This window comes from Oncorhynchus masou, chromosome 16 (assembly GCF_036934945.1).
Source record: "Oncorhynchus masou masou isolate Uvic2021 chromosome 16, UVic_Omas_1.1, whole genome shotgun sequence".
NCBI classification, from domain to species: Eukaryota; Metazoa; Chordata; class Actinopteri; order Salmoniformes; family Salmonidae; genus Oncorhynchus; species Oncorhynchus masou.
In genome coordinates this window covers 46,922,750-46,949,717 of record NC_088227.1, presented here as the reverse complement: position 1 = coordinate 46,949,717, position 26,968 = coordinate 46,922,750, and the positions used below count along the sequence as shown (strand labels likewise).

Here is a 26,968-nt window from a genome sequence, read left to right as displayed (position 1 = left end):
AATTCACCCCAACTTTCTGTCTAAATTAACCCCAATATTCTGTCTAAATTAACCCCAAAATTCTCTCTAAATTAATGCCAACATTCTGTCTAAATTAATCCCAACATTCTGTCTAAATGAACCCCAACATTCTGCTAAATTCACCCCAACGTTCTGTCTAAATGAACCCCTAACTTCTGTCTAAATTCACCCCAAAATTCTGTCTAAATTAACCCCAAAATACTCTCTAAATTAACGCCAACATTCTGCCTGAATTAACCTCAACATTCTGCTAAATTAACCCCTGACATTCGGTCTAAATTAACCTCAACATTCTGCTAAATTCAACCCTTACATTCTGTCTAAATTAACCCCTGACATTCTGTCTAAATTAACCCCTAACATTCTGTCTAAATGAACCCCTGACATTTTGGCTATATTACCCCTTAACATTCTGGCTATATTAACCCCTAACATTCTGGCTATATTAACCCCTAACATTCTATCTAAATTAACCCCTAACATTCTATCTAAATTAACCCCTAACATTCTGTCTAAATTCACCCCTATCGTTCTGTCTAAATTCACCCCAACATTCTGTCTAAATTCACCCCAACGTTCTGTCTAAATGAACCCTTATCTTTCTGTTTACACTCACCCCAACTTTCTGTCTAAATTCACCCCAAAATTCTCTCTAAAATAAATTAACCCCAAAATACTGCCTAAATGCTGTCTAAATTAACCCCAAAATACTCTCTAAATTAACGCCAACATTCTGCCTAAATTAACCTCAACATTCTGCTAAATTCACCCCTGACATTCTGTCTAAATTAACCCCTGACATTCTGTCTAAATTGACCTCAACATTCTACTAAATTAACCCCCAACATTCTGTCTAAATTAACCCTTAACATTCTGGCTATATTAACCTCAACATTCTGCTAAATTATCCCCTGACATTCTGCCTGAATTAACCTCAACATTCTGCTAAATTAACCCCTGACATTCGGTCTAAATTAACCTCAACATTCTGCTAAATTCAACCCTTACATTCTGTCTAAATTAACCCCTGACATTCTGTCTAAATTAACCCCTAACATTCTGTCTAAATTATCCCCTGACATTCTGTCTAAATTAACCCCTAACATTCTGTCTAAATTAACCCCTGACATTCTGTCTAAATTAACCCCTAACATTCTGTCTAAATTATCCCCTGACATTCTGTCTAAATTAACCCCAAAATTCTGCCTAAATTAACCTCAAGATTCTGCTAAATTAACCCCTGACATTCTGTCTAAATTAACCCCTAACATTCTGTCTAAATTAACCCCTGACATTCTGTCTAAATTAACCCCTGACATTCTGTCTAAATTAACCTCAACATTCTGTCTAAATTAACTCTTAACATGCTGGCTATATTAACCCCTAACATTCTGTCTAAATTAACCCCTGACATTCTGTCTAAATTAACCCCTAACATTCTGTCTAAATTAACCCCTAACATTCTGTCTAAATTAACCCCTGACATTTTGGCTATATTACCCCTTAACATTCTGGCTATATTAACCCCTAACATTCTATCTAAATTAAACCCTAACATTATGTCATCTCGGCCAGGCCTGTTTTGCACCATCAAAGTTTTACTGTCATTTTTTCCTGTTTATCAGTTCGTCGGACCATAAGAAGCTGATCTTGGGGAATGTTGGACAAATCTGAACCATATTTGTGGCGCATGGGTCTCGGCGAGGTTCAGAGAGGGGAAGTATATGTCTAGCAGTCTTTATTTCCTCTGTAACACAATGTGTCAGGGCTTTAAACTTTATATATCTCCCACATCCTCAACACACACGCACACACAAGCACAAACCACGCACTCGCACACATACCTCTCAAAGAAATATCCAAATGTCCATTATGTACATAGATGCATGAATGGTAAAGTCAAGTTAGGGGGCAAACTGTGCTGGCCGGTTTAGTAAAGACCCAGAATATAAATGAACTGCAGTTAAACCTTTTTCAGAACACAGAGGTGTGTTTGGAGAGGAGAGGGTAGAGAGGGTGTGGAGTGGGTATTTTTATTTATTTTACCAGGCAAGTTAGTTAAGAACAAATTCTTATTTTCAATGACGGCCTAGGAACAGTGGGTTAACTGCCTGTTCAGGGGCAGAACGACAGAGTTGTACCTTGTCAGCTCGGGGGTTTGAACTTGCAACCTTCCGGATACTAGTCCAACGCTCTAACCACTAGGCTACCCTGCCGCCCCAAGGGTGTAGAGGGTAGAGAGGGTGTGGAGGGTGTAGAGGGTAGAGAGGGTGTGGAGGGTAGAGAGGGTAGAGAGGGTAGAGAGGGTATAGAGTGTAGAGAGGGTAGAGGGTGTGTGGAGTGTAGTGAGGGTGTAGAGGGTAGAGAGGGTAGAGATGCCCTCTACAGTAGAGAGGGTGTAGAGAGGGTAAAGATGCCCTCTACAGAAGAGAGGGTGTAGAGAGGGTAGAGATGCCCTCTACAGTAGAGAGGGTGTAGAGAGGGTAAAGATGCCCTCTACAGTAGAGAGTGTGTAGAGAGAGTAGAGATGCCCTCTACAGTAGAGAAAGAGTGGCAGGGAATATTGAGACATTTGCCACCCTGTCCTCACACCTAGACACGTTATGAATCACCTTCTTTTGAAACACTTAGAACAAAGTCTCGGACAGAGTTTCTAAACATTCTGGAAAAAGAGTTTAAAATGATTCATGAAACAGTCTTATTCTCAGGGTAATAATAGTATCGTTATGCCCTCAGAAGTTTACCCACTGTCCGGTGTCAACCGATTTAAATATATCTGCCCCGTGTTAGTTTCCTATGCTGTCATCCGTGGGAAAACACATTGAGACAAATTGCCATGTTAACGTGAAAAGCACAATAGGCCACCATGGCAGAGGCAAAAAATAACTCCTTTCATCAAGAGGGTGATGGTGTTATTGAAACGTTTCACCTATTTAAATGTTGGCAAGTTAATGTTTTTAAACCAATCAGCACTACATCCAGTCTTAGTCTTGAGACTAACTGACAAAGTAGAAACAGTAGTGTGTGTGTGTGATGTTTGGTGTGTGTGTGTGTGTGTGATGTTTGGTGTGTGTGTGTGTGTGTGATGTTTGGTGTGTGTGTGTGTGTGTGTGTGTGTGTGTGTGTGTGTGTGTGTGTGTGTGTGTGTGTGTGTGTGTGTGTGTGTGTGTGTGTGTGTGTGTGTGTGTGGTGTGTGCGTGTGATGTTTTGTGTGTGTGTGCGTGTGATGTTTTGTGTGTGTGTGTGATGTTTGGTGTGTGTGTGTGTGTGTGTGTGTGTGTGTGTGTGTGTGTGTGTGTGTGTGTGTGTGTGTGTGTGTGTGTGTAAAGGAGAGGTCACTTAGCCGTTTCCTCACCACAGAAGTGCATGACGTGTCTCCAGAGGCAAAGCCTATTAATTCCAACAGTCATATATCCCGTCTCAGACCATGTTACAAACGTCTGTGTTATGAAATGTTTTTTATTAATTAAGAAGTTAAACGTAGGAACAATGACGAGAGAGCGAACTGACATTTCCATCGGCCTCAGTTTCTACTTTCAATATTCAAATTTAAATTTTTCATTAAAATAAAATTCCCTTTACAGGATTTGCCTTTTTGGGGAGGTGAAATAAGTAAGGGAAAATAAACGAGGGACAACGTGGAAGTTGCATTATATTCCAGAGAACGCATAGAGCCCCACGTTGATTATCCCTTTTATACGATGAAGTAGCTAGCAATTATACTAGCAATTATACTAGCTACAGTAGTTGTCGTGGTAACCAAACAAACAGACCTGCTAGTTTAGTTAACCAAACCGTCAGTCCTTTTGCTTGCTATTATGGAAATCTAGTTCAACAACGCCAATAATGTTTTCAATTCAACTTCTGCTATCAAAGGCAACTCAAAACGTAGAACATGTAAAAACTGAAGCCATTGAATTCTACCGTGCTGATATACCGTGCATTATAAGGAAATAATGCACACTTTAGAATGCCCTTCAAGCCAATCAGAAACAAGTGTTCAACAATGCCATAGTATAAGTCTAAATAAATGTCTAAATTTGCCAATGGTTCTCTATAGTCTGCTGCAATGTAAGGGGTGTAAATGTGTTGGTGCTAATTTTTTCCGTTTGTTGTCTTCACTGATTGTGTTAATTAACTAGCAAAATTAGCAATTCAAAATGTAGACTCATTTATTTGTCAATTTATCTTTACAATGTGAACGTATTAAATTCTGAAAACCCTTTATTCCCGTTTGTTTTGTAAGCTGTCTTCTGTGCCTGAGCGTCCTTCCTCCAGCCTGACGGTTGCCTCTAAGGACAAAAGGGTTCCTTGATACAGAACCAAAAGGGTTTCTTCATACATGGAACCCCTAACAGTTCTATATAGAACTCTTTGATCAGAACCCTAGAGGTTATTATTCACTGAACCAAAGCAGTTCCATATTGAACCCTGCAATTTAGTAAATAATCCTAATACTATTAAGAAATACTAATATTTTTAGGTAAGAATATAATTTAATGAACAGTTTTTAAAAAAGGGACAAAAGAATAGCAGCATGTTTTTTTATAAATGATTTATTGTCCTTATGTTCTAACATACACTGAAGAAAAATGTAAATGTAAGATTCAACGATGTTATCGAGTTACAGTTCATATGAGGAAATCAGTCAATTGAAATAAATTCATTAGGCCCTAATCTATGGATTCACATGATGGGCAGCCAGGCCCAGCCAATCAGAATACATTTTACCCCACAAAAGGGCTTTATTACAGGCAGAAATACTCCTCGCTTTCATCAGCTGTCCGGGTGGCTGGTCTCAGACGATCACACCGCTGAAGAAGCCGGAGTTCCTGGGTAGTTACGCGTCGTCTCCGGTTCTGAGGCCGGCTGCCAAATTCTCTAAAACAACTTTTGGAAGCGGCTTATGGTAGAGAAATTAACTTTAAATGCTCTGACAGCAGTTCTGGTGGACATTCCTGCAGTCAGCATTCCAATTGCTGCTCTCTCAAACCTTGAGAAATCTGTGGCATTGTGTTGTGAGACAAAACTCCACATTATAGAGTGGCCTTTTATTGTCTCCAGCACAAGGTGCACCTGTGTAATGAGCACGCTGTTTAATCAGCTTCTTGATATGTCACACCTGTCAAATGGATGGATTATTTTGGCAAAAGAGAAATGGTCACTAAGGATGTAAACAGAGAAATCAGCTTGTTGTGCATATGGAACATTTCTGGGATCTTTTATTTCAGCTCATGGAACATGGGACCAACACTTTACATGTTGTGTTTATATTGTTGTTCGGTATAGTTTTGAAATATGCACTGGTGGTCAGGGAGGCATCTCTTTGTTTGATTGATGGCCCATGTCAACTCTGGCTGACTTCTTTACAATACAATACCCTACACTACAATATACTACACTACAATATACTACACTACAATATACTACAATACACTACACTACAATATACTACACTACACTACAATACACTACACTACACTACAATACACTACAATACACTACAATACACTACACTACAATACACTACAATACACTACAATACACTACACTACACTACAATACACTAAACTACAATATACTACACTACACTACAATACACTACACTACACCACAATACAATAAGCTACAACACAATACAATAAGCTACAACACAATACAATATACTACATTACAATATATTACAACACAATACCCTACACTACAATATACTACAACACACTACACTACAATACAATATACTACATTACACCACAATACACTACACTACAATATACTACACTACAACACAATACAATATACTACACTACACAATACTGCACTACAATACACTACACTACACTACAATATACTACACTACACTACAATACACTACACTACACTATACTACACACTACACTACAATATACTACACTACACTACACTACACTACACTACAATACACTACACTACACTACAATACACTACACTACACTACAATATACTACACTACACTACAATACAATAAGCTACAACACAATACAATAAGCTACAACACAATACAATATACTACATTACAATATAGTACAACACAATACCCTACACTACAATATACTACAATACACTACAATACAATACACTACAATACAATACAATATACTACACTTCACTACACTACAATACACTACACTACAATATACTACACTACACTACAATACACTACACTACACTACACTACACTACAATACACTACACTACACTACAATACACTACACTACACTACAATATACTACACTACACTACAATACAATAAGCTACAACACAATACAATAAGCTACAGCACAATACAATATACTACATTACAATATACTACAACACAATACCCTACACTACAATATACTACAATACACTACAATACACTACACTACAATACAATACAATATACTACACTTCACTACACTACAATACACTACACTACAATATACTACACTACACTACAATACACTACACTACAATACAATACACTACACTACACTACAATACACTACACTACACTACAATACAATAAGCTACAACACAATACAATAAGCTACAGCACAATACAATATACTACATTACAATATACTACAACACAATACCCTACACTACAATATACTACACTACACTACAATACAATAAGCTACAACACAATACAATATACTACAACACAATACAATATCCTACACTACACTATACTACACTACAGTACACTACACTACAATATACTACAATACACTACAATACACTACACTACACTACAATACACTAGAATATACTACACTATAATATACAACACTACACTACAATACACTACACTACAATACACTACACTACAATATACTACAATACACTACACTACAATATACTACAATACCCTACACTATAATATACCACACTACGCTACAATACACTACACTATAATATACTACACACTACAATATACTACACTACACTACAATACACTACACTACAATACACTACACTACACTACAATACACTAGAATATACTACACACTACACTACACTACACTACAACACAATACAATATACTACACTACACTATACTACACTACAATATACTACACTACGCTACAATACCATACCCTACATTATAATATACTACACTACACTACAATACACTACACTACAATATACTACACTACGCTACAATACACTACACTATAATATACTACACACTACAATATACTACACTACACTACAATACACTACACTACAATATACTACAATACACTACACTACAATATACTACACTACACTACAATACACTACGCTACAATACACTACACTACACTACAATACACTAGAATATACTACACACTACACTACACTACACTACACTACACTACAACACAATACAATATACTACACTACACTATACTACACTACAATATACTACACTATGCTACAATACCATACCCTACACTATAATATACTACACTACACTACAATACACTACACTAGAATATACTACACTACGCTACAATATACTACACTACACTACACTACACTACACACTACACTACAATACACTACACTACAATATACTACACTACAATATACTACACTACTCTACAATACACTACACTACACTATACTACACACTACACTACAATACAATAGGCTACAACACAATACAATATACTACAATACACTACAATATACTACACTACACTACAATACACTACACTACACTATACTACACACTACACTACAATACAATACACTACAATATACTACACTACACTGTACTACACTACACTACAATACAATAAGCTACAACACAATACAATATACTACAATACAATACAATACAATATACTACAATACAATACAATATAATACAATACAATATACTACCATTCAATACAATATATTACAACACAATACACTACAATACAATATACTACAACACAATACACTAAAATACACTACAATATTCCTAAACACAATACACTAAAATACACTACAATACAATATACTACAATACAATATACAACTAAACAATACAATATATTACAACACAATACACTAAAATACACTACAATACAATATACTTTGTCCATTAGTTACAGTAAACAACAGAAATCTGTATTTTGCTCCGTTCACAACACCCCCAAACAGTAGACCTCATACATACAGCTGAGGCAAACACAGGTTCAAGCTTTTTAACCCCCCACACTGTGGGGTTAAGGGCCTTGCTCAAGGGAATGTTTTGAGGATGTGAACCCAGCAGCCGTCCAGATGTCAGATCTATTCCGCCTGCCCCCCCCCCCATGAGTTTATCTTCTGAAATCAGCATGAGTTCATGTGCCAAAAAATGGAGACAAAATGCTTTGCAGAAATATAAGTATTATGATCTAGAAGAACAAATTTACGTGCAGTTGTTATCAGCAGCGGCCGAAAGAGAGATCCTCAAGTAGTTTCAGACTGACAAAAACATACAGTGTGTTAAAACAAGTCCTGTAACGATTGACTAACTCAGTCAGGAAGTCCTCTAATGGCTACATGAAACATAGGCTAGTCCCCTCAATTGACTCTAATTGCCAATGTCAAGGTCTTTAGCTATATTTAGTATAGTCCATTTAAAAATATATATTGTTTACTTGAAAAATTTAGCTGGCTAGCTTATAAAGTGGTGAGTTAAAGGAGCCTAGCCTTTTCTGCTTAGCTAAATTAGCTAGCTAGCGTACACATGTACTCAAATTCTCATAACATTTCAACATGATTTATCTTGCCTTGACTTTGGCATCATATATTTGAATTATATAATCAACTTTGCATACCTTAAGCCCGTTCATTTTTTGTATGTGTATTAAGTTGGTTCAACTACCGTCCTCTTGCGTAGTCACGTTGTCGACCTGGAAAGGATTGGCAGTTGGTTTTGGAATTGACTTCATACCCCTTGACCATATTCCACATTTTGTTGTGTTACAGCGTGAATTCAACAAAGATGTTTTATTATTGTTCTTCAAATCTACACACAATGACAAAGGGAAAACATGTTTTTAAGAAATGTTTGCGAATTTATTGAAAATTAATTCCAGCAATATCTAATTTACATAAGTAGACACACCCCTGAGTCAAAACATGTTAGAATCACCTTTAGCAGAGATTTAACATGTGAGTCATTTTGGGTAAATCTCTAAGAAATGTGCAATCTTGACTGTCCAATATTCGCACAATATTTTTTTTAAACTTCTTCAAGCTCTGTCAAGTTTGTTGTTGATCATTGCTAGACAGCCATTTTCAAATCTTGCTGTAGATTTTCAAGAAGTCAAAACTGCAAATATGCCACTGAGGAACGTTCAACATCGTCTTGGTAACCAACTCCAGCGTAGATTTGCCCTTGTGTTAAAGGTTATGGTCCTGCTGAAAGGTGAACTAATCTCCCCGTGTCTGGTGGAAAACAGACTAAACCAGGTTTTCCTCCAGGATGTGGCCTGTGCTTAACTCTATTCCATTTATTTTTATCCTAAAGAAAAACTCCCTAGTCCTTAAAGACGACAAGCATACCTATAACAAAGATTCAGCCACAATCATGCTTGAAAATACGAAGAGTGATTTGATGGGGTTAATGATGGGGTTAAATACATGGAGACTTTTTTCCCTGATCTTTCTTATATTTAACAGACACTTCAGAACAAACTTCATTTAGATATTTTGCGGACAATCTGTTGTTCCATGTAGTGAATCTGTTATTCAATGCGTTTCTATGGGCTAATAGCAGTAAGGACTATCTGTTATTCAATGTGTTTCTATTGGCTAATAGCAGTAAGGACTATCTGTTATTCAATGTGTTTCTATTGGCTAATAGCAGTAAGGACTATCTGTTATTCAATGTGTTTCTATGGGTTAATAGCAGTAAGGACTATCTGTTATTCAATGTGTTTCTAATAGCAGTAAGGACTATCTGTTATTCAATGTGTTTCTAATAGCAGTAAGGACTATCTGTTATTCAATGTGTTTCTATGGGCTAATAGCAGTAAGGACTATCTGTTATTCAATGTGTTTCTATTGGCTAATAGCAGTAAGGACTATCTGTTATTCAATGTGTTTCTATTGGCTAATAGCAGTAAGGACTATCTGTTATTCAATGTGTTTCTAATAGCAGTAAGGACTATCTGTTATTCAATGTGTTTCTAATAGCAGTAAGGACTATCTGTTATTCAATGTGTTTCTAATAGCAGTAAGGACTATCTGTTATTCAATGTGTTTCTATGGGCTAATAGCAGTAAGGACTATCTGTTATTCAATGTGTTTCTATTGGCTAATAGCAGTAAGGACTATCTGTTATTCAATGTGTTTCTAATAGCAGTAAGGACTATCTGTTATTCAATGTGTTTCTAATAGCAGTAAGGACTATCTGTTATTCAATGTGTTTCTAATAGCAGTAAGGACTATCTGTTATTCAATGTGTTTCTAATAGCAGTAAGGACTATCTGTTATTCAATGTGTTTCTATGGGCTAATAGCAGTAAGGACTATCTGTTATTCAATGTGTTTCTATTGGCTAATAGCAGTAAGGACTATTTGTTATTCAATGTGTTTCTATGGGCTAATAGCAGTAAGGACTATCTGTTATTCAATGTGTTTCTATTGGCTAATAGCAGTAAGGACTATCTGTTATTCAATGTGTTTCTAATAGCAGTAAGGTCTATCTGTTATTCAATGTGTTTCTAATAGCAGTAAGGACTATCTGTTATTCAATGTGTTTCTATGGGCTAATAGCAGTAAGGACTATCTGTTATTCAATGTGTTTCTATGGGCTAATAGCAGTAAGGACTATCTGTTATTCAATGTGTTTCTATGGGCTAATAGCAGTAAGGACTATTTGTTATTCAATGTGTTTCTATGGGCTAATAGCAGTACGGACTATCTGTTATTCAATGTGTTTCTATGGGCTAATAGCAGTAAGGACTATCTGTTATTCAATGTGTTTCTATGGGCTAATAGCAGTATGGACTATCTGTTATTCAATGTGTTTCTATGGGCTAATAGCAGTAAGGACTATCTGTTATTCAATGTGTTTCTATTGGCTAATAGCAGTAAGGACTATCTGTTATTCAATGTGTTTCTATTGGCTAATAGCAGTAAGGACTATCTGTTATTCAATGTGTTTCTATTGGCTAATAGCAGTAAGGACTATCTGTTATTCAATGTGTCTCTATGGGCTAATAGCAGTAAGACCAAAAATTATTTTTCATCAACATTTTTTATATACTGAAACTGGTTTTAAGACTCTAAATCAAATAGCTAAATGATCCTTGGTATGACCTCCTTCAAACAATTCCATATAGTTTAGTAGAACTACACCCCCTCCTCTGGCTTAGATGAGGCTTTTATGGGTTAAGCACATTTTCACTCCTGCACTCATTCAGGCTTGCCATAACAAAAGAGTTGAATACTTATTGACTTAAGACATTTGAGCTTTTCATTTGAAATTAATTTGCAAAATGTCTAAAGAATGCATGGCATTATGGGTAATATGTAAAGACCAGTGACCCGAAATCTCAATTTATCCATTTTAAAATTCAGAATGAAAAACATCAAAATGTGGGAAAGGTCAAAGGGCCCTGGAAGAAAGCATTTCATCTAAGAGTGTATGGTTTTATTAAACCCATTATTTCCTTTAGCTTCTAGCTAGCATTTAGTTTGCAACCGCACAGGTTTGTATGAACCTTGCTGTTGGCCATTCAGACCTCGGGGACCATAACGTTGCAAAATATACATTTGATCTTCCCCTTGCCATAGAAAACGAACATGTCGGGATGTCAGATAGAAAACGAACATGTCGGGATGTCAGATAGAAAACGAACATGTCGGGATGTCAGATAGAAAACGAACATGTCGGGATGTCAGATAGAAAACGAACATGTCGGGATGTCAGATAGAAAACGAACATGTCGGGATGTCAGATAGAAAACGAACATGTCGGGATGTCAGATAGAAAACGAACATGTCGGGATGTCAGATAGAAAACGAACATGTCGGAATGTCAGATAGAAAACGAACATGTCGGGATGTCAGATAGAAAACGAACATGTCGGGATGTCAGATAGAAAACGAACATGTCGGGATGTCAGATAAAAAACGAACATGTCGGGATGTCAGATAGAAAACGAACATGTCGGGATGTCAGATAGAAAACGAACATGTCGGGATGTCAGATAGAAAACGAACATGTCGGGATGTCAGATAGAAAACGAACATGTCGGGATGTCAGATAGAAAACGAACATGTCGGGATGTCAGATAGAAAACGAACATGTCGGGATGTCAGATAGAAAACGAACATGTCGGGATGTCAGATAGAAAACGAACATGTCGGGATGTCAGATAGAAAACGAACATGTCGGGATGTCAGATAGCCATGTTTTAGAACAGACGAAATCATACAGGAGCATCATTAATATGGATGTAAATGTTAATGGAAACAGCGAAAACAAACGAAAACGGAACATTCGCTGTATTTTCAGTTTGATGTGAATCATTTATCTTTAGTTAGATGTTGACCTCTAAAATCCCCATTCCAATCTGGGGTATGGATAGAACCTTCACCACATATACAGTGCCTTGCGAAAGTATTCGGCCCCCTTGAACTTTGCGACCTTTTGCCACATTTCAGGCTTCAAACATAAAGATATAAAACTGTATTTTTTTGTGACAAATCAACAACAAGTGGGACACAATCATGAAGTGTAACGACATTTATTGGATATTTCAAACTTTTTTAACAAATCAAAAACTGAAAAATTGGGTGTGCAAAATTATTCAGCCCCTTTACTTTCAGTGCAGCAAACTCTCTCCAGAAGATCAGTGAGGATCTCTGAATGATCCAATGTTGACCTAAATGACTAATGATGATAAATACAATCCACCTGTGTGTAATCAAGTCTCCGTATAAATGCACCTGCACTGTGATAGTCTCAGAGGTCATGATGCTCTCTGCGCTTTTAACGGACCTCTGAGACTATCACAGTGCAGGTGCATTTATACGGAGACTTGATTACACACAGGTGGATTGTATTTATCATCATTAGTCATTTAGGTCAACATTGGATCATTCAGAGATCCTCACTGAACTTCTGGAGAGAGTTTGCTGCACTGAAAGTAAAGGGGCTGAATAATTTTGCACGCCCAATTTTTAGTTTTTGATTTGTTAAAAAAGTTTGAAATATCCAATAAATGTTGTTCCACTTCATGATTGTGTCCCACTTGTTGTTGATTCTTCACAAAAAAAATACAGTTTTATATCTTTATGTTTGAAGCCTGAAATGTGGCAAAAGGTCGCAAAGTTCAAGGGGGCCGAATACTTTCGCAAGGCACTGTATATATACAGAATAAATATATATATATATATTAGGTTTTATATAAAGGATTCTTTAATCTCTTCCAAAGAACCAAAAGGTTATATATAGATCCGCAAATAACCCTTTTTTTCTAAGAGTGTAACGTTACTGCAGCCTACAGTACAGCGAATACTATAGTGTAGAATAATACCTATTACAGTAAATTATACCTGTGTTGTACAACAAATTATACCTGTGTTGTACAAAAAATTATACCTGTGTTGTACAACAAATTATACCTGTGTTGTACAACAGCTCTACCCTGTGCCCATGTGTAGCTAAACTCCCCAGCTGTCTGTCTGTCTGTCTGTCTGTCTGTCTGTCTGTCTGTCTGTCTGTCTGTCTGTCTGTCTGTTTCCCTCCCTGACTCCCCAGCAGTCTGTCTGTCTGTCTGTCTGTCTGTTTCCCTCCCTGACTCCCCAGCTGTCTGTCTGTCTGTCTGTCTGTCTGTCTGTCTGTCTGTTTCCCTCCCTGACTCCCCAGCTGTCGGTCTGTCTGTCTGTTTCCCTCCCTGACTCCCCAGCTGTCTGTCTGTCTGTCTGTCTGTGTGTTTCCCTCCCTGACTCCCCAGCTTTCTGTCTGTCTGTCTGTCTGTCTGTCTGTCTGTCTGTCTGTCTGTCTGTTTCCCTCCCTGACTCCCCAGCCGTCTGTCTGTCTGTCTGTCTGTCTGTCTGTCTGTCTGTCTGTCTGTCTGTCTGTCTGTCTGTCTGTCTGTTTCCCTCCCTGACTCCCCAGCTGTCTGTCTGTCTGTCTGTATATATACAGAATAAATATATATATATATATTAGGTTTTATATAAAGGATTCTTTAATCTCTTCCAAAGAACCAAAAGGTTATATATAGATCCGCAAATAACCCTTTTTTTCTAAGAGTGTAACGTTACTGCAGCCTACAGTACAGCGAATACTATAGTGTAGAATAATACCTATTACAGTAAATTATACCTGTGTTGTACAACAAATTATACCTGTGTTGTACAAAAAATTATACCTGTGTTGTACAACAAATTATACCTGTGTTGTACAACAGCTCTACCCTGTGCCCATGTGTAGCTAAACTCCCCAGCTGTCTGTCTGTCTGTCTGTCTGTCTGTTTCCCTCCCTGACTCCCCAGCAGTCTGTCTGTCTGTCTGTCTGTCTGTTTCCCTCCCTGACTCCCCAGCAGTCTGTCTGTCTGTCTGTCTGTCTGTTTCCCTCCCTGACTCCCCAGCTGTCTGTCTGTCTGTCTGTCTGTCTGTCTGTCTGTCTCCCTCCCTGACTCCCCAGCTGTCGGTCTGTCTGTCTGTTTCCCTCCCTGACTCCCCAGCTGTCTGTCTGTCTGTCTGTCTGTCTGTCTGTGTGTTTCCCTCCCTGACTCCCCAGCTTTCTGTCTGTCTGTCTGTCTGTCTGTCTGTCTGTCTGTCTGTCTGTTTCCCTCCCTGACTCCCCAGCCGTCTGTCTGTCTGTCTGTCTGTCTGTCTGTCTGTCTGTCTGTCTGTCTGTTTCCCTCCCTGACTCCCCAGCTGTCTGTCTGTCTGTCTGTCTGTCTGTTTCCCTCCCTGACTCCCCAGCTGTCTGTCTGTCTGTCTGTCTGTCTGTCTGTCTGTCTGTCTGTTTCCTACCTGACTCCCCAGCTGTCTGTCTGTCTGTTTACTACCTGACTCCCCTCCCCAGCTGTCTGTCTGTCTGTCTGTCTGTCTGTCTGTCTGTCTGTCTGTCTGTTTCCTACCTGACTCCCCAGCTGTCTGTCTGTCTGTTTCCTACCTGACTCCCCAGCTGTCTGTCTATCTGTCTGTTTCCTACCTGACTCCCCTCCCCAGCTGTCTATCTGTCTGTTTCCTACCTGACTCCCCTCCCCAGCTGTCTGTCTGTCTGTTTCCTACCTGACTCCCCTCCCCAGCTGTCTATCTGTTTCCTACCTGACTCCCCTCCCCTCCCCAGCTGACTGTCTGTTTCCTATCTGACTCCCCTACCCAGCTGTCTATCTGTCTGTTTCCTACCTGACTCCCCTCCCCAGCTGTCTGTCTGTTTCCTACCTGACTCCCCTCCCCTGCTGTCTGTCTGTCTGTCTGTTTCCTACCTGACTCCCCTCCCCTCCCCAGCCCACCGGTGACTCAGTAGCTCACCGCTCCCTACCGGTAACATATTGGTCATTGGTAGATGGTGAAGGACACCAATAGGTCCCGGAGACACCACGTGGTGTGTCATCAGCACGTTAAGCGCCGGGCACCGGATAGATACCCTATATAAACCACAAACCGTCAGCAAGAGGCACCGGGAAGCCCGGCCTCCTTTCCGCAGCACGGTATCATGGCTACTAAACCTAAACATGGAGACGACTTTCCCTTTTATCTCACCGACTCACAACTTGTATCTAATTCAACCACCGTTTAACCCTGTCATATAGGCTACATTAATGCATTAAAGATTGTGTTACATGGGCTAGGTTGGGAATACATTTTGGCTGATGTACATTTTGTTGAAATATATATACTACTGGCAATAAACAACATTGTAGAAGATTGTTCAAAGCCGTTTTCGCACGTTTTCTCGTGCCTTTGAACGTGTTCTGTACATGCAATCGCCTGCAGGCTCGAGGGCTTTTTCAATTTGGCACAAAGACCCGCAGACGCACCTGGAGCCGCTGACTACTGAAGGGAGAGTTTTGTGTTTTGTTTCTTTTAGTAGGTTAATTATAGATTATTTTGATTTTTTTAAATATCAGACTTAATTAAATTCACACATGATGAAATCGGTCTGGTGTTTTGACGCGGATTTAACAATGAATACGTCCTAAAAAAAAAAATCCCACTCGCCCGTTCAGATGTGGTTTTGTAGCTGGAGACGGTTTTATTTTGAGGCACCGAGGCGCCCAGGGAACTCTGCAGTGGAGAGAAATTTAGCGAGTCCCATTTTCCGTTGTCCCGAGAGCTGAAGTTTCTCAACTGCGTCGAGCAGACAGACAGACTGGCTGGGTCGCTAAGGAGGAGAGGAGAGGAGAACTGGCGTGTGGTCTTGACTCTTTCCAGTATCTAGAGGCTGTGCTGTAACCTAGTCTGTTGTAATGCGCATTCCCGTAGATCCCAGCGCCACGCGGAGGTTTAGCCCGCCGTCCGGTAGCCTCCAGCCGGTCCCGGCCAAGATGAACGAGCTCAACACGCCGACCGGGACCGGGCAGCAAGACAGCACGGTGCCAAGGCTGCGCCTACAGGAGAACCGGACCATGGCGGAGATCATAGCGGACCACCCGGCGGAACTGGTCCGGACTGACAGCCCAAACTTCCTCTGCTCGGTTTTACCGTCTCACTGGCGCTGCAACAAGACGCTGCCCGTCGCCTTCAAGGTAAATTACATTATCTTTATAACTTTATACACTCTCCTTATACATATTTATATTTTATATTAAATATATCTGGGTAAAACAACATTTACACTACTTAACTTCAAATATTTTGTAGGCCTACGTAGCAACTGGGAGAAAACGTCTTATTTTAAATTTCTGTACTGGGGGGTTTGGGCCGGGAAAATTAATGTGTTTATGTTTTATAAAATAATAGGCTATTGCTCTGCCATAAAATTAGTTTTACAAATTATAATAAGAATTTGTGTTAGGCCTATTCCTATAATATCTGTGTTGGCTATAGCAGGTCTGCAGATGTGGCTGGTTTATTTAAACAGATTTGGATTGAGGAGAGCAGAGCAGAGAGTCGCGTGCTTCGTAGATGATTTAATTAACAAAGCGTTATTGTGTAAAGCTGATAATTAACAAAGCATTAATGTGTAAAGCTGATAATTGGGATCAGCGGGGCGGGAAATGGAGACATGTTGTGTATGTTAACTTTCATCAACTACATATTTTAAAACCAATGTTCATGACACATCTCTGTTATTGTCTCAGCCGTAGACAGACTGGTGTTATTAATCACAGCGCCTTTAGATATGATATACACCGCACCTTACTGAAATAATTATATTTTTCACCACTCAAATTAACTTCGAAATTGAGGGACATTTTACACATTTGCTGTCCTAATTGTAATTAAATTCGAAAACATAATTACATCAAATGAAATGCAGGCATACAACTGCCGGTATATACACGGTGTCCTAAATAAACAAGAAAACAGATGCGTTTGATAAACATATTGCTAAATATTTCAATTTAGGCCTGGATTTTTTTCCACAATTATGCAACTTCATCTGTTCCTTGTAAATATATATTCATTAATTACGGATGTTGATTTAACATATAGGCCTAGAGCATTACCGGGAACACCAAACTCATATAATTCATCCTTTAATTTTGCTGCGTAAAAAAATAATACACAAAATAAATAATATATAAAATAATTTTCATCTGATAATGTTTTCTATTTTTTTTCCAATGAATACCTGTTTGCCGTTCAATGTAGGCCTATTTTGTTGTCAATGTCATCACAGGCCGCAAAGGAGCCTGCTGAACGTTGTTCAAATACCATTTAAAATCATATTAATATAACTAACACTGATAGAAGATTCATCTGTATATTAAACGATCATGTTTCTAAGTATTTCTTTAGTGTTGGCAATACGTTCTAATTTCACCCATGGTCATTAACATGGTTTTATTATTAATAGAGCTGTTACCTGTAGACTACAGGCGGGCTGTAGTTCCACCTGTAATTATGTTTATTCACCTGTAATCCGATGGTAGAGCTAGCCTCCAGCTATCTCGGTTTACACACTATAATGTTCAAACGTCCTACTCGCTGACATGATGGAGAACATATTGACATGTATATATAAAAATACAAATTAAAAGTTTGAAAAGAGATTTAGATTATTTATTTTTTTCTAAATATAATTTAAAAAATAGGATTAATACCATGTAGAACTGAACCATTGTAATATAGTGTCAGTGAGCAGACCTCATCCTCAGCCCAACCACCTTTCTACCGAGTCTATTTACTACTATATGGGCGAGTATCATTACATGTCCTACTTGTTTAGCTCTGCATTGTTGAGAAAGGGCCTGTCAGTCAGCATTTCACTGTTAAAGTTCACACCTGTTGTATTCTGTGCTTGTGATAAATACAATGTGATTGGATTTGGAAGGTCCTTAGGGAAATCTATACCTTTAAACTATCTTGGGCTGTTAATAAAAAATAAACAACTGAATTGTGACATACATGTAATATAGTAATAGTATAAATACAATTTTTGCCTCTTTTAGTTTCTCCCAGTATCAGGTTAGTTTTAGTTCCTCCCAGTATCAGGTTAGTTTTAGTTCCTCCCAGTATCAGGTTAGTTTCAGTTCCTCCCAGTATCAGGTTAGTTTTAGTTCCTCCCAGTATCAGGTTAGGTTCAGTTTCTCCCAGTATCAGGTTAGTTTTAGTTTCTCCCAGTATCAGGTTAGTTTTAGTTCCTCCCAGTATCAGGTTAGTTTCAGTTCCTCCCAGTATCAGGTTAGTTTTAGTTCCTCCCAGTATCAGGTTAGTTTTAGTTCCTCCCAGTATCAGGTTAGTTTTAGTTCCTCCCAGTATCAGGTTAGGTTCAGTTTCTCCCAGTATCAGGTTAGTTTTAGTTTCTCCCAGTATCAGGTTAGTTTTAGTTCCTCCCAGTATCAGGTTAGGTTCAGTTTCTCCCAGTATCAGGTTAGTTTTAGTTCCTCCCAGTATCAGGTTAGTTTTAGTTCCTCCCAGTATCAGGTTAGTTTCAGTTTCTCCCAGTATCAGGTTAGGTTCAGTTCCTCCCAGTATCAGGTTAGTTTTAGTTCCTCCCAGTATCAGGTTAGTTTTAGTTCCTCCCAGTATCAGGTTAGTTTCTCCCAGTATCAGGTTAGTTTTAGTTCCTCCCAGTATCAGGTTAGTTTCAGTTCCTCCCAGTATCAGGTTAGTTTTAGTTCCTCCCAGTATCAGGTTAGTTTCTCCCAGTATCAGGTTAGTTTTAGTTCCTCCCAGTATCAGGTTAGTTCCTCCCAGTATCAGGCTAGTTCCTCCCAGTATCAGGTTAGGTTTAGTTCCTCCCAGTATCAGGTTAGTTTCAGTTCCTCCCAGTATCAGGTTAGTTTTAGTTCCTCCCAGTATCAGGTTAGTTTCAGTTTCTCCCAGTATCAGGTTAGTTTCAGTTCCTCCCAGTATCAGGTTAGTTTTAGTTTCTCCCAGTATCAGGTTAGTTTCAGTTTCTCCCAGTATCAGGTTAGTTTTAGTTTCTCCCAGTATCAGGTTAGTTTCAGTTCCTCCCAGTATCAGGTTAGTTTCAGTTCCTCCCAGTATCAGGTTAGTTTTAGTTCCTCCCAGTATCAGGTTAGGTTCAGTTTCTCCCAGTATCAGGTTAGTTTTAGTTTCTCCCAGTATCAGGTTAGTTTTAGTTCCTCCCAGTATCAGGTTAGTTTCAGTTCCTCCCAGTATCAGGTTAGTTTTAGTTCCTCCCAGTATCAGGTTAGTTTTAGTTCCTCCCAGTATCAGGTTAGTTTTAGTTCCTCCCAGTATCAGGTTAGGTTCAGTTTCTCCCAGTATCAGGTTAGTTTTAGTTTCTCCCAGTATCAGGTTAGTTTTAGTTCCTCCCAGTATCAGGTTAGTTTTAGTTTCTCCCAGTATCAGGTTAGTTTTAGTTCCTCCCAGTATCAGGTTAGTTTCAGTTTCTCCCAGTATCAGGTTAGGTTCAGTTCCTCCCAGTATCAGGTTAGTTTTAGTTCCTCCCAGTATCAGGTTAGTTTTAGTTCCTCCCAGTATCAGGTTAGTTTCTCCCAGTATCAGGTTAGTTTTAGTTCCTCCCAGTATCAGGTTAGTTTCAGTTCCTCCCAGTATCAGGTTAGTTTTAGTTCCTCCCAGTATCAGGTTAGTTTCTCCCAGTATCAGGTTAGTTTTAGTTCCTCCCAGTATCAGGTTAGTTCCTCCCAGTATCAGGCTAGTTCCTCCCAGTATCAGGTTAGGTTTAGTTCCTCCCAGTATCAGGTTAGTTTCAGTTCCTCCCAGTATCAGGTTAGTTTTAGTTCCTCCCAGTATCAGGTTAGTTTCAGTTCCTCCCAGTATCAGGTTAGTTTTAGTTCCTCCCAGTATCAGGTTAGTTTTAGTTTCTCCCAGTATCAGGTTAGTTTCAGTTTCTCCCAGTATCAGGTTAGTTTTAGTTCCTCCCAGTATCAGGTTAGTTTCAGTTTCTCCCAGTATCAGGTTAGTTTTAGTTCCTCCCAGTATCAGGTTAGTTTCAGTTCCTCCCAGTATCGGGTTAGTTTCAGTTCCTCCCAGTATCAGGTTAGTTTTAGTTCCTCCCAGTACCAGGTTAGTTTTAGTTTCTCCCAGTATCAGGTTAGTTCCTCCCAGTATCAGGTTAGTTTCAGTTCCTCCCAGTATCAGGTTAGGTTCAGTTCCTCCCAGTATCAGGTTAGTTTCAGTTTCTCCCAGTATCAGGTTAGTTTTAGTTCCTCCCAGTATCAGGTTAGTTTTAGTTCCTCCCAGTATCAGGTTAGTTTTAGTTCCTCCCAGTATCAGGTTAGGTTTAGTTTCTCCCAGTATCAGGTTAGGTTCAGTTCCTCCCAGTATCAGGTTAGTTTTAGTTTCTCCCAGTATCAGGTTAGTTTTAGTTCCTCCCAGTATCAGGTTAGTTTTAGTTCCTCCCAGTATCAGGTTAGTTTCAGTTTCTCCCAGTATCAGGTTAGTTTTAGTTCCTCCCAGTATCAGGTTAGGTTCAGTTCCTCCCAGTATCAGGTTAGTTTCAGTTCCTCCCAGTATCAGGTTAGTTTCAGTTTCTCCCAGTATCAGGTTAGTTTCTCCCAGTATCAGGTTAGTTTTAGTTTCTCCCAGTATCAGGTTAGTTTTAGTTCCTCCCAGTATCAGGTTAGTTTTAGTTCCTCCCAGTATCAGGTTAGTTTTAGTTCCTCCCAGTATCAGGTTAGTTTTAGTTCCTCCCAGTATCAGGTTAGTTTTAGTTCCTCCCAGTATCAGGTTAGTTCCTCCCAGTATCAGGTTAGTTTTAGTTTCTCCCAGTATCAGGTTAGGTTCAGTTCCTCCCAGTATCAGGTTAGGTTCAGTTTCTCCCAGTATCAGGTTAGTTTTAGTTTCTCCCAGTATCAGGTTAGTTTTAGTTTCTCCCAGTATCAGGTTAGTTTCAGTTCCTCCCAGTATCAGGTTAGTTTCAGTTCCTCCCAGTATCAGGTTAGTTTTAGTTTCTCCCAGTATCAGGTTAGTTTTAGTTTCTCCCAGTATCAGGTTAGTTTCAGTTCCTCCCAGTATCAGGTTAGTTTTAGTTCCTCCCAGTATCAGGTTAGGTTCAGTTCCTCCCAGTATCAGGTTAGTTTCAGTTCCTCCCAGTATCAGGTTAGTTTTAGTTCCTCCCAGTATCAGGTTAGTTTTAGTTTCTCCCAGTATCAGGTTAGTTTTAGTTTCTCCCAGTATCAGGTTAGTTTCTCCCAGTATCAGGTTAGTTTTAGTTCCTCCCAGTATCAGGTTAGTTTTAGTTCCTCCCAGTATCAGGTTAGTTTCAGTTCCTCCCAGTATCAGGTTAGTTTTAGTTCCTCCCAGTATCAGGTTAGTTTTAGTTCCTCCCAGTATCAGGTTAGTTCCTCCCAGTATCAGGTTAGGTTTAGTTTCTCCCAGTATCAGGTTAGTTTTAGTTCCTCCCAGTATCAGGTTAGTTTTAGTTTCTCCCAGTATCAGGTTAGTTTTAGTTCCTCCCAGTATCAGGTTAGTTCCTCCCAGTATCAGGTTAGTTTTAGTTCCTCCCAGTATCAGGTTAGTTTTAGTTCCTCCCAGTATCAGGTTAGTTTTAGTTTCTCCCAGTATCAGGTTAGTTTTAGTTTCTCCCAGTATCAGGTTAGTTTCAGTTTCTCCCAGTATCAGGTTAGTTTCAGTTTCTCCCAGTATCAGGTTAGTTTTAGTTCCTCCCAGTATCAGGTTAGTTCCTCCCAGTATCAGGTTAGGTTTAGTTTCTCCCAGTATCAGGTTAGTTTTAGTTCCTCCCAGTATCAAGTTAGTTTTAGTTTCTCCCAGTATCAGGTTAGTTTTAGTTCCTCCCAGTATCAGGTTAGTTTTAGTTCCTCCCAGTATCAGGTTAGTTTCAGTTCCTCCCAGTATCAGGTTAGGTTCAGTTCCTCCCAGTATCAGGTTAGGTTCAGTTTCTCCCAGTATCAGGTTAGTTTTAGTTTCTCCCAGTATCAGGTTAGGTTTAGTTTCTCCCAGTATCAGGTTAGTTTTAGTTTCTCCCAGTATCAGGTTAGGTTCAGTTCCTCCCAGTATCAGGTTAGTTTCAGTTCCTCCCAGTATCAGGTTAGTTTTAGTTCCTCCCAGTATCAGGTTAGGTTCAGTTCCTCCCAGTATCAGGTTAGTTTCAGTTCCTCCCAGTATCAGGTTAGTTTCAGTTTCTCCCAGTATCAGGTTAGTTTTAGTTCCTCCCAGTATCAGGTTAGTTTTAGTTTCTCCCAGTATCAGGTTAGTTCCTCCCAGTATCAGGTTAGTTTTAGTTCCTCCCAGTATCAGGTTAGTTTCTCCCAGTATCAGGTTAGTTTTAGTTTCTCCCAGTATCAGGTTAGGTTCAGTTTCTCCCAGTATCAGGTTAGTTTTAGTTCCTCCCAGTATCAGGTTAGTTTTAGTTCCTCCCAGTATCAGGTTAGTTTCAGTTCCTCCCAGTATCAGGTTAGTTCCTCCCAGTATCAGGTTAGTTTTAGTTTCTCCCAGTATCAGGTTAGGTTCAGTTCCTCCCAGTATCAGGTTAGGTTCAGTTCCTCCCAGTATCAGGTTAGGTTCAGTTTCTCCCAGTATCAGGTTAGTTTCAGTTCCTCCCAGTATCAGGTTAGTTTCATTTCCTCCCAGTATCAGGTTAGTTTCAGTTTCTCCCAGTATCAGGTTAGTTTTAGTTTCTCCCAGTATCAGGTTAGTTTCAGTTCCTCCCAGTATCAGGTTAGTTTTAGTTCCTCCCAGTATCAGGTTAGTTTCAGTTCCTCCCAGTATCAGGTTAGTTCCTCCCAGTATCAGGTTAGTTTCAGTTTCTCCCAGTATCAGGTCAGTTTCAGTTTCTCCCAGTATCAGGTTAGTTTTAGTTCCTCCCAGTATCAGGTTAGTTCCTCCCAGTATCAGGTTAGTTTCAGTTTCTCCCAGTATCAGGTTAGTTTTAGTTCCTCCCAGTATCAGGTTAGTTTTAGTTTCTCCCAGTATCAGGTTAGTTCCTCCCAGTATCAGGTTAGTTTTAGTTCCTCCCAGTATCAGGTTAGTTCCTCCCAGTATCAGGTTAGTTTTAGTTCCTCCCAGTATCAGGTTAGTTTTAGTTCCTCCCAGTATCAGGTTAGGTTCAGTTCCTCCCAGTATCAGGTTAGTTTTAGTTCCTCCCAGTATCAGGTTAGTTTTAGTTCCTCCCAGTATCAGGTTAGTTTCAGTTTCTCCCAGTATCAGGTTAGTTTTAGTTCCTCCCAGTATCAGGTTAGTTTTAGTTCCTCCCAGTATCAGGTTAGTTTTAGTTCCTCCCAGTATCAGGTTAGTTTCAGTTTCTCCCAGTATCAGGTTAGTTCCTCCCAGTATCAGGTTAGTTTTAGTTCCTCCCAGTATCAGGTTAGTTTTAGTTCCTCCCAGTATCAGGTTAGTTTTAGTTTCTCCCAGTATCAGGTTAGTTTTAGTTCCTCCCAGTATCAGGTTAGTTTTAGTTTCTCCCAGTAGCAGGTTAGTTTCAGTTCCTCCCAGTATCAGGTTAGTTTTAGTTCCTCCCAGTATCAGGTTAGTTTTAGTTCCTCCCAGTATCAGGTTAGTTTTAGTTCCTCCCAGTATCAGGTTAGTTTCAGTTTCTCCCAGTATCAGGTTAGTTTTAGTTCCTCCCAGTATCAGGTTAGGTTCAGTTCCTCCCAGTATCAGGTTAGTTTTAGTTCCTCCCAGTATCAGGTTAGTTTTAGTTTCTCCCAGTATCAGGTTAGTTTCAGTTTCTCCCAGTATCAGGTTAGTTTCAGTTCCTCCCAGTATCAGGTTAGTTTTAGTTCCTCCCAGTATCAGGTTAGTTTTAGTTTCTCCCAGTATCAGGTTAGTTTTAGTTTCTCCCAGTATCAGGTTAGGTTCAGTTTCTCCCAGTATCAGGTTAGGTTCAGTTTCTCCCAGTATCAGGTTAGTTTTAGTTTCTCCCAGTATCAGGTTAGTTTTAGTTCCTCCCAGTATCAGGTTAGGTTTAGTTCCTCCCAGTATCAGGTTAGTTTCAGTTCCTCCCAGTATCAGGTTAGTTTTAGTTTCTCCCAGTATCAGGTTAGTTTTAGTTCCTCCCAGTATCAGGTTAGTTTCAGTTCCTCCCAGTATCAGGTTAGTTTCAGTTCCTCCCAGTATCAGGTTAGTTTTAGTTCCTCCCAGTATCAGGTTAGTTTTAGTTTCTCCCAGTATCAGGTTAGTTTTAGTTCCTCCCAGTATCAGGTTAGTTTCAGTTCCTCCCAGTATCAGGTTAGTTTCAGTTCCTCCCAGTATCAGGTTAGTTTTAGTTCCTCCCAGTATCAGGTTAGTTTTAGTTCCTCCCAGTATCAGGTTAGTTTTAGTTTCTCCCAGTATCAGGTTAGTTTCAGTTTCTCCCAGTATCAGGTTAGTTTTAGTTCCTCCCAGTATCAGGTTAGTTTTAGTTCCTCCCAGTATCAGGTTAGTTTCAGTTCCTCCCAGTATCAGGTTAGTTTTAGTTTCTCCCAGTATCAGGTTAGTTTTAGTTCCTCCCAGTATCAGGTTAGGTTCAGTTCCTCCCAGTATCAGGTTAGGTTCAGTTTCTCCCAGTATCAGGTTAGTTTTAGTTCCTCCCAGTATCAGGTTAGTTTTAGTTTCTCCCAGTGTCAGGTTAGTTTGAGTTCCTCCCAGTATCAGGTTAGGTTTAGTTTCTCCCAGTATCCGGTTAGTTTTAGTTTCTCCCAGTATCAGGTTAGTTTTAGTTCCTCCCAGTATCAGGTTAGGTTTAGTTTCTCCCAGTATCAGGTTAGTTTTAGTTCCTCCCAGTATCAGGTTAGTTTTAGTTTCTCCCAGTATCAGGTTAGTTTTAGTTTCTCCCAGTATCAGGTTAGTTTTAGTTTCTCCCAGTATCAGGTTAGTTTCAGTTCCTCCCAGTATCAGGTTAGTTTCAGTTCCTCCCAGTATCAGGTTAGTTTTAGTTCCTCCCAGTATCAGGTTAGGTTTAGTTTCTCCCAGTATCAGGTTAGTTTTAGTTTCTCCCAGTATCAGGTTAGTTTCAGTTCCTCCCAGTATCAGGTTAGTTTTAGTTCCTCCCAGTATCAGGTTAGGTTTAGTTTCTCCCAGTATCAGGTTAGTTTTAGTTTCTCCCAGTATCAGGTTAGTTTTAGTTCCTCCCAGTATCAGGTTAGGTTTAGTTTCTCCCAGTATCAGGTTAGTTTTAGTTTCTCCCAGTATCAGGTTAGTTTCAGTTCCTCCCAGTATCAGGTTAGTTTTAGTTCCTCCCAGTATCAGGTTAGTTTTAGTTCCTCCCAGTATCAGGTTAGTTTCTGTTCCTTCCAGTATCAGGTTAGTTTCAGTTCCTCCCAGTATCAGGTTAGTTTCTGTTCCTCCCAGTATCAGGTTAGTTTTAGTTCCTCCCAGTATCAGGTTAGTTTCAGTTTCTCCCAGTATCAGGTTAGTTTTAGTTCCTCCCAGTATCAGGTTAGTTTTAGTTTCTCCCAGTATCAGGTTAGTTTCAGTTCCTCCCAGTATCAGGTTAGTTTTAGTTTCTCCCAGTATCAGGTTAGTTTTAGTTCCTCCCAGTATCAGGTTAGTTTCAGTTCCTCCCAGTATCAGGTTAGTTTTAGTTCCTCCCAGTATCAGGTTAGTTTCAGTTCCTCCCAGTATCAGGTTAGTTTTAGTTTCTCCCAGTATCAGGTTAGTTTTAGTTCCTCCCAGTATCAGGTTAGTTTTAGTTTCTCCCAGTATCAGGTTAGTTTTAGTTCCTCCCAGTATCAGGTTAGTTTTAGTTTCTCCCAGTATCAGGTTAGTTTCAGTTTCTCCCAGTAGCAGGTTAGTTCAGTTCCTCCCAGTATCAGGTTAGTTTTAGTTCCTCCCAGTATCAGGTTAGTTCCTCCCAGTATCAGGTTAGTTTCAGTTCCTCCCTGTATCAGGTTAGTTTCTCCCAGTATCAGGTTAGTTTTAGTTCCTCCCAGTATCAGGTTAGTTTCTCCCAGTATCAGGTTAGTTTCAGTTCCTCCCAGTATCAGGTTAGTTTCAGTTCCTCCCAGTATCAGGTTAGTTTTAGTTCCTCCCAGTATCAGGTTAGTTTTAGTTCCTCCCAGTATCAGGTTAGTTTCAGTTCCTCCCAGTATCAGGTTAGTTTCAGTTCCTCCCAGTATCAGGTTAGTTTTAGTTTCTCCCAGTATCAGGTTAGTTTCAGTTCCTCCCAGTATCAGGTTAGTTTCTCCCAGTATCAGGTTAGTTTTAGTTCCTCCCAGTATCAGGTTAGTTTCAGTTCCTCCCAGTATCAGGTTAGTTCAGTTTCTCCCAGTATCAGGTTAGTTTTAGTTCCTCCCAGTATCAGGTTAGTTTCAGTTTCTCCCAGTATCAGGTTAGTTTCAGTTTCTCCCAGTATCAGGTTAGGTTCAGTTCCTCCCAGTATCAGGTTATTATAATGAGCGATCTAATGAGTTATTTCACCCCAAACAGTGACAGACATACTCAGCTGTCAA

General features: G+C 39.5%; 1 protein-coding gene across 2 annotated transcripts in view; it reads left to right on the top strand.

Moving 5' to 3' along the window:
* Positions 1–26,968, top strand: part of LOC135558021 (runt-related transcription factor 2-like) — a 112,025-nt gene that overhangs the window by 23,202 nt on the left and 61,855 nt on the right. Inside the window, exon 2 of one of the 2 annotated variants that reach the window (XM_064991791.1) lies at positions 16,467–16,729. In XM_064991791.1, the coding sequence (XP_064847863.1) occupies positions 16,529–16,729 (201 nt within the window). In that variant the 5' untranslated portion in view covers positions 16,467–16,528. Of the gene's footprint in view, positions 1–15,662; positions 16,730–26,968 lie in introns of those variants that run through there. The other variant, XM_064991790.1, reaches the window with a different exon arrangement.